The sequence below is a fragment of the Macadamia integrifolia genome, chromosome 3, assembly GCF_013358625.1.
Source record: "Macadamia integrifolia cultivar HAES 741 chromosome 3, SCU_Mint_v3, whole genome shotgun sequence".
Classification (NCBI taxonomy): Eukaryota; Viridiplantae; Streptophyta; class Magnoliopsida; order Proteales; family Proteaceae; genus Macadamia; species Macadamia integrifolia.
Window position 1 is genome coordinate 467,852 of NC_056559.1, and position 13,817 is coordinate 481,668.

The 13,817-nt window shown below is 36.5% G+C and overlaps 1 protein-coding gene across 1 annotated transcript in view; it reads left to right on the plus strand.

Annotated features, from left to right (window-relative positions):
• LOC122073648 (protein FAR1-RELATED SEQUENCE 5-like) overlaps nucleotides 1-991 on the plus strand; it is a 6,772-nt gene extending 5,781 nt beyond the window's left edge. The window contains exon 7 of the mRNA XM_042638272.1: nucleotides 863-991. Coding sequence (XP_042494206.1) covers nucleotides 863-991 — 129 coding nt within the window. The remainder of the gene's footprint in view (nucleotides 1-862) is intronic.
• The last annotated feature ends 12,826 nt before the right edge of the window (nucleotides 992-13,817 follow it).

Below are 13,817 nucleotides of genomic sequence, written 5' to 3' on the forward strand. Positions count from 1 at the left end.
GGCCAAGATGGGTCATTTTTCAGAAAACCACGATTTTTTTGAGGGGTTTTTGTTCCAAATCTGCTGCCAGTCATTTTTTCTCTCTAATTAAAGTTGAAATCAAGGTTGGGAACAAAGATTTTACATATATGGGACAACTACAAACCTTGGATTTTTAGTCCGATACTCTCAATTTAGTGTTTATGCATCATACATGTTATATATAACTTTTTTTAACTATTTTTTTTATGCAAAAGTGTATAAAAAAGTGTTTCCTATCCATTTATGTGTGTATCTTTAGCGTATCTCAGATACGATACGATACCCTCCGATACATATCTTAATTTTGGCCGACGACCGATACCGATACTTTAATCCTTGAGCGTAAGACACTTTTTAATGTGGTGGTCTGAAGTGAATTTATTGTAAAAATACATGGAACCATGTGCTTTTTTGCTGGTGGCCCAACCACAATCTGACCACCTGGTCCATCAGTCATTAAAAACCGAGCAAATATAAGAACAGAACCCTGATTTTTATTTTTGTCATCTCTAGGTTGAGGATGATTGTGATCTTGCTAACTTCTGTTTCTTTCTGTGTCAGTACAGAGATTGGACACCTTTATCCTTATCTTTTTTTAAAATGTATTTTATACGGTAGTGAATAGTCAATAGAAAAGATTTTGTTCTGCATTTTCATGATCAGATTCAGCTAAATATTGTCCTGGCTACGTTTTAACTAAAATCCCTCTCTTGTAGGAGGTTTACTTTTAAGGTAAACTAGGATGAGCATGAGTCATTCACTCATTCCTATTCAAGAATAAACAGTTCAGACTTGAAATCTGGAACTTTTCTTTGATTTCTATCATATCTACCTCCTGCAGCCTCATCAGTGTTCTGTTTTCCAGTCCATGATGCCGACAGTCTTTTTCTTCCTTCGGCAGAAATCTTTCTCCAAAATGTCAAAACATTTTGAGAAGTTGGAATTTGAAGCTGCAGAAATTGCTGAGTGACACTCTGTCTATTGAGCTTTATTCAAAACACTTGTGCAGCATATGCTGTCTTATCATGTGGACTTTGGCAGGTATACCTGTTGATTCCAAAACTGTGGATGGGATATATTATATGGAGGCTAGAATAGGGAGATATCTTCAGAGTACCTAGTTGCATTTCGGACAGTTTTGCTAACCTCTTTGGTTAATCAGATCTGCCCATCGCAATTTTCGTTAAGGGGTGTTGTATGGCTTGAGGAAGAGGTGGTGGAGACTAGAGAATCTGAGACTTGATTGATATAAAGTCTATAGGCATTTGTTCAACTATGACATGAGAATTCTGTGAATGTGACATTGAGAATGTTTACAGTTGCTATGATTAAGTTTGAATTAAATTGTACTAGTCAGATCCCCTTTCTTCATGTTAACATTCAAAATGGGTTTTGATAATTTTTCCCTCCCAATGCATATCTCCAGTTGCATTTAGCGCACTTGCATAGTGGTCTCTGTCCTTAATGGTCTATTTGCTTAAAAGATGTTCATAATTGTTTGGTGTTCATGGTTTTCTGTAGGTGCCTCTTCAGTGATGGTTGCTAGAGGAGCCCTGTGGAATGCTTCAATTTTCTCACCCAGTGGTAAGTTACCCTGGGAGGATGTGAAAAGAGAATATATACGGAAGGTGCTGGGTCTTTACGCCTTTTCAATTGTTTCTGTTTTTTGTTAAACTTGATGATGAGCTTATACTCCTATGATGTTCTTGAAAATGAAGTTCACAGTCTGATGCTGGAATCAGATTCAGTTAGGCTTTTAGTTTGTCTAGAGAGTGTACCAATTATTGCCAAAACTGCCGTCTCTTTAAGTGTTTATTTTTTTCCTGCATCCAATTTTTTATGTGCGTAACATGCCGACAGCATTGGGATGGAATCTCCCATGCATGCACGTTATTGGCCACCAGATGGAGCGCAAAGCATCCTAGTCGTTCGATCCATCTCCATTGCATCACTCACGATTCACCGCCACTCATCTGCCCCTGGACCCTTCATGACCCACCACTGCACTCCTGGCTGTGAGCTTTGTGGAGTGTCTCTCTTGCCTATCTTATTCGATTCAGCTGCATCTGCATCACATGGAGACCGATAGCTCCCCTGTTCCTCGGAAAGCTCCTTCCTCCCCCACCTGCTGCCCCCACGGCCTCTTTCTCTCTCTCTCTGCGTTTCTTCACCAGCAGTCCTTCACGGAGATCCTTGTTGCCCATGGTTTGGAGTACCTTGAGTTCCCAGGTGAACAGATCACCATTGCTGAGGGATACTTGAGCACTGTGGAGTCGCTAGCATTTGCACTTTCCACAGGTCTGATCCAACTGGGTAGTAAAGAAAAGAGGCTTGAGTGGCAGTCCAAAGGTGTTGTGAGGTCGCTGGAGATGGAGACTAATCAGGGTGGCAGCAGCAGCAGGCCTGTGGGGCTCTGTTTTGATTATGGTTCAGAAATGGTGGCCGATTATGTCATAGTGACAGTGTCATTGAGGGTTCTCAAGGCCATGGTTCGGGGTAAGTCAGGTATGTTCAGCCCTCCACTTCCCTCTTTCAAGACCGAAGCAATTTTGAGGGTTGGGTTTGGCGTCGTTAGCAAGTTTATGTGATTGAGTAAAAAAAGTGAGAATCTTGAAATGTGGGATGCAGTGAGAAAGGAAGGCGAAGTGGGGAGAGAGGTGTAAAATGCAGTGGAGCTCACTTCTGTTCATCTAGCAGAGGGTGCATTGATTGACACAGTGGCAATGGATGGAATGGTTGAGATGCTTCCCACCCCATCTGACTGACAAATGTTCCTACATGAAAGATTCCATCCCACACTGGCAGTTTGACAATCCCTCCCCCTAATTTTTAATATCTCTGTCTAGTAATGTTGCCTTTAGTTCCTGCATAAGCTCTCAACTTGATCTAGACGAAACGGTGATTCAACTCCTAGCATCAAGAAATCCAAGACAGAGTTACAGAAATCAATATGAGCATACCGCCTTTTCTCTTAATGCTAATGCTTTCAAAATTTTGCTTTTCTTTTCCCCTTATTTTTTTTTTCATCTATGCAGTCTAATCAAACTCCTAACGTTTATGAAATATAAATAGTATTTTTAATAGTACACCTTTGTAGTGTTGTGGAAGTCTGTTTACCGTTACATTGGTTATATTATACTATGTAATCAGTTTATAAGTTTTCTTTGCAAGATGAAGTAACGAGTGTTGGAGAACACCAATAGTAACAGAAGAAGCTTAAAATTTATTCATGTAGTTTCAAGTTCCAATATTTGTGGCATATCATGTGTAGAATTGTAGTTTGGCGCTAAGAATGTTGAACTGACTATGGTATAATTGTTATTTTTCAGGTACATTTAGTCTCCTCTCTTGCTAGGTTCACGAGTACAGATAATCTTAACAGTTTCTTTCTTTTTAATTTTCCAGAGCCTCTTATGGGATAATGATGTTAGAAGCACAAAGCAAACTTTGAAAGAAATGATAATGCATTATTCTTCCCTTGAACTACCAGAAGGAAAGGCTGTGATTAAGTCTGATACTTTAGCAGATTTGGCGTAAGTTTTATCTATCATTTCATTCATCTTCTTTCTTATGAAGTCTATGTTTGTTGGTGTGTCTGTTTTGAAATATACTGAAAAATGTTCTAATGTCTATGTTTTACTTTCTATGCTTTGAAACTATGCCTAGGTAATTGCTACATAAATTGCAAATAAGTGAGATTTTAATTGGTTTTTGTTTCCTGCATGGCCTACATTTCTGACTCAAGGCAGTTTGGGTGGGGCGTGAATTTTGTGAAGTAGGGCCAGAGTCCTCTGTTCACATGTTACTTTCAGGTTTAACAGATTAGGCCACGTGGAGAATTAAATTTTGAAAGTCTTCTAAAAATCTCCTTTTGACGTAGGGTGAAAACAAATGGATGTCTGAAACATTACGGAAAATATACATCTATGGGTGTTTATATGATTCAATTTGGTTCTGAATTTTAACATGTGGCCAATCTAGGCCATGGCTACCTATCCAACAGTGAAAACTACCTACTTGTATTTCCATGCACAAATAGGTTGATCGAATAGGTAGCCTTCTTTTGTGGGCCAGTGTAATCCATACTGTGCCCAAGTTATCTGACGGTTGATATTACCTCATCATCCTGCATGTTACAGAAATAGTTGGGCCGTGTAGGAATCCCCTCCTATGTGGGCCATGTAAAGAGCCTTCTGCATTGCTAATATTACCAAATTTCCCTTTTCAAGCAGTAATCTTAATAAATCTACATCTGATTTTATGTAATTAGTCTCACTTTTGAGTTCATTTTGGGTCAATTACCCAAAACAAGGTGATTGTCTGGTTGTGAGTAATGGGAAGAGAAAATATGCCTTTCTAAGTCTTGATGTGAAACTGCAGTATCTTGAAATATTTTACAACATTCTAACATCTGCATTAAGTTGACCACGCGATGCACTATAAATTTTTAACATCTCCTGAATGCAAATGAATATGCATCTGTGTTGTGGTACCATAACTTTATGTAGTTGATGCTGTTATTTTGATTTTCAGGCAACATTATGGGGAAGAACAGTACTACGAATTTGTTAGCAGAAACCGTTTGTCAATGAATGGAAATAGGTGACTCTTTGATATACTGCTGTACATGGATCCTTACCCTGCTAAGACTCTCTTATGGAGGTTACTTGGCACAGTTTTGACATTGAGGATGTCTCATTTTCTGCCCATATTCATGCAATCCCCATTTTGGGATTTAGCGCCACCTTATATTCTTCTGTTGTATTCTAGAATGCTAAAATTGAAGGCTTGGTATAATTGCTAATATAAATTGGTGATAATATGATTTATTTATGAATTATTTTCTTTGTTTGGATTTTGATATGTGATTATTAACATTTATCTGTATGGTGTAAGGGATATTTAGGTTTCAGCCTCAATTCTGATATCAAGTTTTAATCCAAATGAGTTCTCCATGTCTTATGGCAAAGATTGGAAATTTTGTGAAATGTAAGATTAATTTTATATTCCATCCCCACCCCCACCAAAAAAAAAAAGAAGTAAGATTAATTTTATAACGTTGGAGATACAAACAAAATAAGTGCCAAAGTCGTCTATGGTGAGGCGGTGAGGTGCAGTGAGCATCCAACAGCTGGGATGGCCCATGCATCCCAGCTGTTGGATGTTCATTGCACGTAACCGTTCGCTGTAGATAATTTGGACCCGTGAAAGGATAAAGTAGCGCTTTGGATAATGAATTAAACAAAGTGAAGACAGCATTAGCTTCTCAATAGAAAAAACTGGTTGGTATAACTACACTGAGGTGGCTCTGATGGAAAGGGCAATCCAGTAACTTCATATATCCGATGATAGAAATTGATCACATTGTCTAGTGAAGGCTGATTCGAAGTAGGATATAGGGTTTGAGTGATATAAAGGAACTTAATGTAAGATTAAACTCTCTCACTAGATAAAATCCTTAGAACCATAGATAGATTAAGAACACCAAAAATAATGAGATTAAAATTATAATCAATAAAAACGTACCTTGTTTGGGATTCATAATAAAGCAAAGCGCAGCGAAAAATCTTCTGATCCACATAGCAAGGTATTTTTCCTCTATTCCCTTATGATCACTAGCTAGATGAAGAACCTGAACGCGTAAGGGAGGAAGTCACAAGAAACCCTATCTCTTTCTCTTTCTCTTTCTCCCTCTCTCTTTAGAATGCACGTTGTGAATAAGATTAGGGTTAGAGGAGAGACCTAGCTCTCTATTTATAAAGTTTCATAATGGACCCATTCATCACAAGTCCTATGGTTAGCTAAAGCCCACACTAGCAAACTCATCTTAAACTAATTAAAGTACGTATGTCTCACTTAATTAGACCAAATAATTAGCCTGATTTTATTAAAGCACAAAAACCCAATTAATATGAGCCCATATAGAAATATTTTAACATTCTCTCACTTGGGCTATATTAATTGCTATCAATTTTTTAAAACTTATTTTATCCTTAAAAAACAATTTCAGGTTAATAATCACCTTAATGCACGTTCCTTTATAATGGTCTAGAGACATCTCTATTAGTCAATCTTGTCCCATAGAGTCTCAAACACCCAATCATGGCGGTTACAACATCTTGTAAACGACACAGGACCTTCGATGGTCACAAGAGCTTTCAACTCTATTGACATGGATTCAATATGGTAGTGTGGCAACTGGATAACACCTACATAATGGTTCCATTTGTGTTATCCCCTTGTCAGTCCAATTTTCTCTCCCTTGAGTGATACAACCACATTTAAGAAAATTCTTTATGGTTCCAATGAACTTGTATGTCTTATCTTCAATAACTCGAGTTATACTTTATGTGTTATAAAATGTACTTAAGGCTAATATCTGAATGCCCTAGCCTTTGCTCAAGGTTAACACATATCTTAAGACTTCAAATATATATATATATATATATAACATTCCAACATATAAAACACCCACGTGTTAAATACAACAGTAATAACAAAACTGCATTTTATTGAATAGGATTGCATGCAAATGATAGTTAATATATAATCCTAAAAATTACCAAAAGGTAAAAATACAAATGAAAATTTTATTACACAATAGAGTAAAATAAAATATCTCCCACTAAACAACTGCATCCCATGATGCTCCTAAGCCCTTGCCAATGACATGTCTCTCAAAAACACAAGGGCGAAGGCCTTTAGTCAAGGGATCAACTATTATATCATCTGTACCAATATGCTCCACTGTGATGCCACATTTCTTAACATTTTCCTTTATGGTCAAATATTTGATTTTCAAATGCACGAACATTAGGGTAGCCTAGTGGTGGTAGCTTCGGCTTGTGGAGCCGGCACCTAGGGGAAGAGGTCGTGGGATCGAACACTATTGTACGCATTGTGTGAGTGTGTGTTTTCTTATTTATTTTGTACCCACCCGTAGGTTGCCTAGATGGTTAGGGCGAATTGGGGATTGTGTGGATTAGGCGCACGGTCTCAGGTTCGATTCCCCATCTATGCATCTACGATTTAAGTGGAGATCATAGTGGTGGATTGTTGTGCTAGTCTCCCCGAGGATTAGTCGAGGTGTGCATAAGCTACCCGGACACCTTGGTTAACAAAAAAAAAAATTGATCTCCATATGCTTAGACCCTGTGATACCTTTATTGTTGTTAATAAACAACACAACAAACTTCTTATCACAGTACAACTAGATGGGTCTAGCCACAAAATCAAACATTGTCAACTCCCTTATGAGGTTCCTAAGCTCTATTGCCTGAGTAGCTGCTCTATAGCATGCTACAAATTTTGCTTACATAGTTGAAGAAGTTATTAATTTCTGTTTAGCACTTTTCCACAATATGTTCACCCGCCATTATGAAAATATATCATGATGTGGACTTCCTGTCATCTTGACAACCAGTAAAGTCAGAGTCTGTATACCCTACTAGCTGTAGGTCTTGAACATGTCTGTAAATCAACATATAATTCTTTGTCCCCTTTAAGTACTTCAAAACATTCTTGGCAGCAACCTAGTGATCGTGACAAGGGTTTGACTGATATCTGCCTAGAATTCCTATTGCAAAAGCAATATCTGGTCTAGTACAAACTTGAGCATACATGATACTTCCAAGTGCACTAGCATAGGGTACTTTCTTCATTAAATTTCTTTTAATATTACTTTTAGGGCACTGTAATAAGCTCAGTTCATCACCCTTGAGAATTGGAACATTCCCAGATTTGCAATCCAGCATACTGAACCTCTCCAGAACATGATCAATATATGCCCTCTGAGAAAGACCTAACAATCGGCGAGAACGATCCCTATGGATCTCAATGCCAAGGACAAAAGACGCATCACCAAGGCCCTTCATGTCAAACTTCCTAGATAACAGTTGCTTTGTCTCATGCAACAGTCCTAGATCACTGCTTGCAAGCAAGATATCATCCACATAAAATATTAGAAAATAAATATGTTCCCACTGACCTTGTGATATATACACTGATCTACCTGGTTCTTGACAAAATTGAATGAAGTCACATCACTGTCAAACTTAAAGTACCATTGCCTATAAGCTTGCCTAAGCCCATAAATAGACTTATTAAGTCTACATACAAGATTATCAGAACCATTCACCGCAAAACCTTCAGGTAATTCAACAAGCTCCCAAACATCATTATGTTTCATCAATTGTATTTCATCTTTCATTGTATCCATCCACAAATCTGACTAAGGACTAGAAATAGCATCTGAATAAGAAACTGGATCAATCACACAACCGATGTTGTAGTCATGTTCTCCCAAATAGACCATGTAGTTTGGTGGTATAACTGACCTCCTCACCCTAGTGGATCTCCTGAGTGGAGCGTCCACAACCTCATCCTGAACCTCAGGGACCTCAATAGGAGCTATATCAACAATATGCCCATGTATCTCAATAGGTGCAGCAATTGGTGTAGTAGGCTTTACATCCATTTAGGTAGGTAGAGTAAATAATACAGTCGTCCAACCTCACTACTATTCTCTATAGTCTGAAAACAACTACTCTTATTGGTCACGTTAAGTCCTGAAGTTTTGCTATCTGTGATTCCACAATTCTAGTACCTTCGCAAGAGTTATAAAATCGATACCCTTTCAAATGATCAGGGTAAATAACAAAGTAGCAATGAGTAGATTTGGAGTCCAACTTGCTCAAAGTTGGATTATACTATCTTACTTCTACAGGACAACCCCAAACTCTAAGGTGGTTCAAACTAGGTTTCCGTCTAATCCATAACTCAAAAGGAGTTAATGGAACAACCTTAGTAGGGACTCAGTTAAGGATGTAAAGAGCCGTCTTCAAAGCCACACCCCATAAATTGAGATAAATTCTCCTTACTAACCATACTTCTCATCATATCCATAAGGGTGCGATTTCGCCTTTTAGCCACCCCATTCTACTTAGGACTCACAGGCATAATAAATTGATCTAATATCCCAGAATCCTCTAAGTATTTGGCAAACAGGCCTTTAAGTTGTCTAGCATCGCCATGTCTATCATAATACTCACCACCTCGGTCAGATCTAATAAACTTGATAACTTTTCTCAATTGTTTTTTGACTTTAGTCCTAAAAATCTTAAATTTATCAAGAGACTCAGACTTTTCCTTAATCAAGAACAGATAATCATGTCGGGAATAATCATCAATAAATGTGATGAAATAAAGATTTCTACACAATGTAGCTATATAGGGCCCACTGATGTCAGTGTGAATAACCTCCAATAGGTTAGAACTACCGACTGTCGACTTTTTCTTTATCTTAGTCATTTTTTCATTTACAACAGTTTACACATGTCTCTGGGTCACCTTTAAGAGTGGGCAGGATGTTAGACTTTATCAACTTTTCAACTCCTTCCCTAGAGATGTGACCAAGCCTTTTATGCCACAACATGTAAAACTGTTCCTTAGGTAAAGGCCTTTTGGGAACAATTCTTTCAACATTATAAGAGACATACATATCATGAGGAGCTAAACACATCTATATAGTCCATAAGACATAGTACAGTAATCAACCTTATTTGAATTGAAGAACAAATTAACCATAGCGTTCTTTATTTCAAAATGGTAACCACACAAGTCTAAAACTAAAACGGAAATTAAATTCTGTCTAAAAGATGGTATATAAAAGGTGTTTCTTAACATCAATTTAAAACCAGAATCTAGAATTAAAATGACATCTCCTACGAATTCTACGTCAGCTTGTTCATTGTTCCACACAGTGAACTTTGATTCATCCTTTTTGGCTTCCTTCGGTTTATGAATCCCTATATGATAAAAGCAGTATTATTAGTTACACTGCTATCTAGCCACCAAGAACTGGATGAGGCTTCTGATAAATTGGATTCACAAACAAGTGTCAAAGAATCATTACCTGAATGCTCACGTTTAGATAACCAAGTCTTGTACTTAGGGCATTCCTTCTTCATATGACTCTTTTTCTTACAAAAGAAGCAGTTTCTACTCTCAGTCTTAAAAGAGTGTTTATTATGACCCAAATTGCTAAATTGACTAGACTATTGATTTTCTGAGCAACTTTATTAGTATGAGATTTAGGCTTTTTACCTTTACGAAAACTGGAGCTAAAAACAAATAAGGTTGTGTGGGTTTTCTCTTTCTTCAATTTTTCTTCCTCAGTAAGAACTCTAGAGATAAAATCATTAATGGTACAGGTTTCATCTTGGGGGTTATAATTGATTTTGATGATCTCAAATTCAGAAGGAATGGGTATTTGAGGCTTGATGGATAATGCAAGGGTCAGAAAAAGAAACATCTAAGGCTTTGAGTTTGGTTTGGTAATCCACCATCCGAATGATATAGTCTCTAACATCTTCAGAACCATTATACCTCAAATTAAAAAGTTCCTACAAAAGAGTTCCTATTTCAACATTCGATGAAACTCAGTACCTGAGTGCCACTGCATCCATCATCTCCTTAGCAGTGCAATCAGTAAGCAAACCACATTTTAGGTGATCTTTGATCGACCTCTTCATAGATAGTAAACATATACGATTGCTCTTTACCCATGCAGTATGCATCAATTTTTCATCATCAGTGCTCTGATTAGTGAGATCCGTTGATTTATTCATAATAAGGAATGTGCGAATATCTGCCATTTCCATGGCAAACAATACATACTATTTTCATTTTTTGCAATTGGACCCAGTAAGAACTTCAATAATAACCATATTATTGTTGACAGAAAATGTGGCAGAAAAATAAACAATGTATATCATTAGCATAATGTGAGTACCGTGTAACTTAAAATATATAAGTACACCAATTGAAAGTTCATAAACATCATTATGTAAACACTTTTGGGCTGAATTTATAACATGCAGTTACAAAACCCTTCACATATCAGCGGCCATGAAAATATATTTCAACTTTTGATATGCTATCAACTTTGGGTGTATTGATGTTAGTCAATTCTTAATCATCTGTCTATATGACCATGCATTAGAACTAGAGACATCCCACTACCGTATAAGACCGATGTTCCACAGTTTCAATCAAAAAGACCACTTTGGTGGCTACAACTTAATCAAATTTATGAAACTTTTTCATACCGGGATATACTTAATATCATTCACATCAAACCAAATAATATGTAATTTTAGACTTGAAGACAATGGGCTAAAAATTATCCCTAAAATTACATTAAATACTAATAATCATCCATTAGGATATTTTTTCATTTATTTTTAATCTCATGAATAGTACTATGTGTACTATTCATCCTCAATAATTAGGGTTTTAAACCTAATAATCCTTATTGATTAAGGTTTCAAACCTAATCATCCTTAATCAATTAGGGTTTCAAAATAATCATCCCTAATCAATTAGGGTTTCAAAAATAATCATCCCTAATTAATTAGAGCTTCAAGAAACTAATCATCTTTAATTCATGGATCCAATCTATAAACTATAATTCATCACTCATAAATTTGATTAGGGTTTTAAACCTAATCACCCATAATCTATGGATTCAATAAAGAAACTTTAATCTATTCTTTGCAAACATAATAATGGTTCTAAACTATGGTGGCTCTGATACCACATGTAGGATTAAAATTTCATGAGATATAATCCTTAGAACTATAGATCACCATAGATAGATTGAGAACACAAAAAACAATGGGATAGAAACTATAATCAATAAAGGCGTACCTTGTTTGAAATCCATAATAAAGCCAAGCGCAGCGAAAAACTTTATGATTCACGTAGTAAGGTACTTCTCCTCTATTCTCTTATGATCACTGGTTAGACGAGGAACCTGAACGCACAAAGAGGAAGCCATAAGAAACCCCATCTCTTTCTCTTTCTCCCTCTCTCTCCAAAATACACGTTGTGAATAAGATTAGGGTTAGAGGAGGGACTTAACTCTCTATTTGTAAAGTTTCTCAATGGATACACTCATGACAAGTCCAATGGTTAACTAAAGCCCACACTAGCCAGCCCATATTAAACTAATTAAATATTGTATGTCTCACTTAATTAGACTAAATAATTAGCCTGATTTTATTAAAGCACAAAAACCCAATTAATATAAGCCCACATAGAAATATTCTAACACTTAACTCAAAAAACCATTTTGGCCAACAAGAATGTGACTGAGAAAAGGAAGATTTTGCTCCTCAGTTCTAACTATTGATCCAGCTGTATGGTTTATTTGTGTTTAAGCATGGTTGAGAAATCAAGTTCTTTTACTGGACTTAGTTTTTTCACAAATCTGGCGACTCCAGCTACTCAAACTTAGTCAATACAAGGTTTTTTTTCCCTTCATGTTTTATTAATAATTTCCTTCTTCACCTTCTCATAGTGAGAGGCTACGGTTGCTTTACTAGTGAGAATAAAGAAAAAAAAGTGGTAATATTGAAGACAATGAACAAAAATTCTAAGACTTTATTTTTTTGTAAACCAAATCTATATTTTATGAATAGTATATGGCCAAATAGGAAAAAAAAAAAAAAAAAATCAAACTCATTTTGGACAAATATACAAAATCAATGAAGAGTCTAACTCAGATCTAATTTGATCATTTCTTAAATCTAGAGGACTCATATATGAAATTTCATTGTTTCTCTTTCTAACTTGACTCGAGTGACTTGTTGGAGTCAAAATTTATTTTTTAACTACAATTTAAAATAATTTAACGAGTTCCATTCTTTTTTAAGAAGAGGGGTTCGTGGGGGTGGGGGGGGGGAGGGGGTAGGAGGTAGCGAGTAGGGGGTGAGGGAAGGAAGAGGTAAATAGAAAGTTGCGATAGATATGTTAAACATGGGCAATCACCATCTCACATCATGACCCATGATTCATTGCAAAACAAACTATTTCAATCGGTAAGCTACAACTTATTTGTCTTTTCAAATTCAAATACGCGGCTGATCATATAGGACAAAGGGTGAAAATATTTAAAAGAAAGTTTTTCTTTACCTCATGGTGAAGGTATTCCCATATTTGATAGAAGAAGAAAGTATTGCCTTCAACAAAGGATCATAATTTTCAGTCTCAATATTATAAGAAGTTCAAAACTACCTTCGAATGTCCAATAAGTCCCATCCAACAAGAATAAAGGCCAAGAGATTCTTGTGTTTACAATGGTTGAAGAAAAAATTCCATTCAGATGTAAATAACCAAATACAAACCTATATAGATATTTGAGTTTTACTCTCCCCAGCTATAGTGCATTAAGTTACCCTATAGTTATTGTAAGGACAACATAGTTCATACTTGATACTCCCTTGTACATCATATCCTCAACTACCAATATGGATCGGTTGTATTGGCATCATTGGAGGATAAAAAAAAAGTCAAAAAATGGTCTTGACGAGTGGAAGCTCAACTCATATTACGAAATATTGAATATATCAGATCAGGGCTGACCTTCTTCTCAATCCAATCAAACACTTGATAGCACTATGGAAGGGGATTCGAACCTCTTAATGCTTGTCTGGGAGCGAAAAGAGCGCTAGAACTTCCCTCTGCCTAGATTCTTTACTTTAAGGGCTTGATGACTTTCCAACCCGAGTCCACATGCCCTTCCTCAACGCGTGAACCACAGCGCCGCTCCTGGCGCGTATTGGTATTGGTATTGGTATTTTGGGGGCTGAAATGGTCCATTCCAACCTAATATAGCCAATCCATATCAATATTGACATCAATTGGGACCAATACCATAGACTAACACCATTACTCCAAACTTTTAATGTATTAGAGAAAAAAAAAATCTTTTTATAGAGAATTTTTTTTTTTTT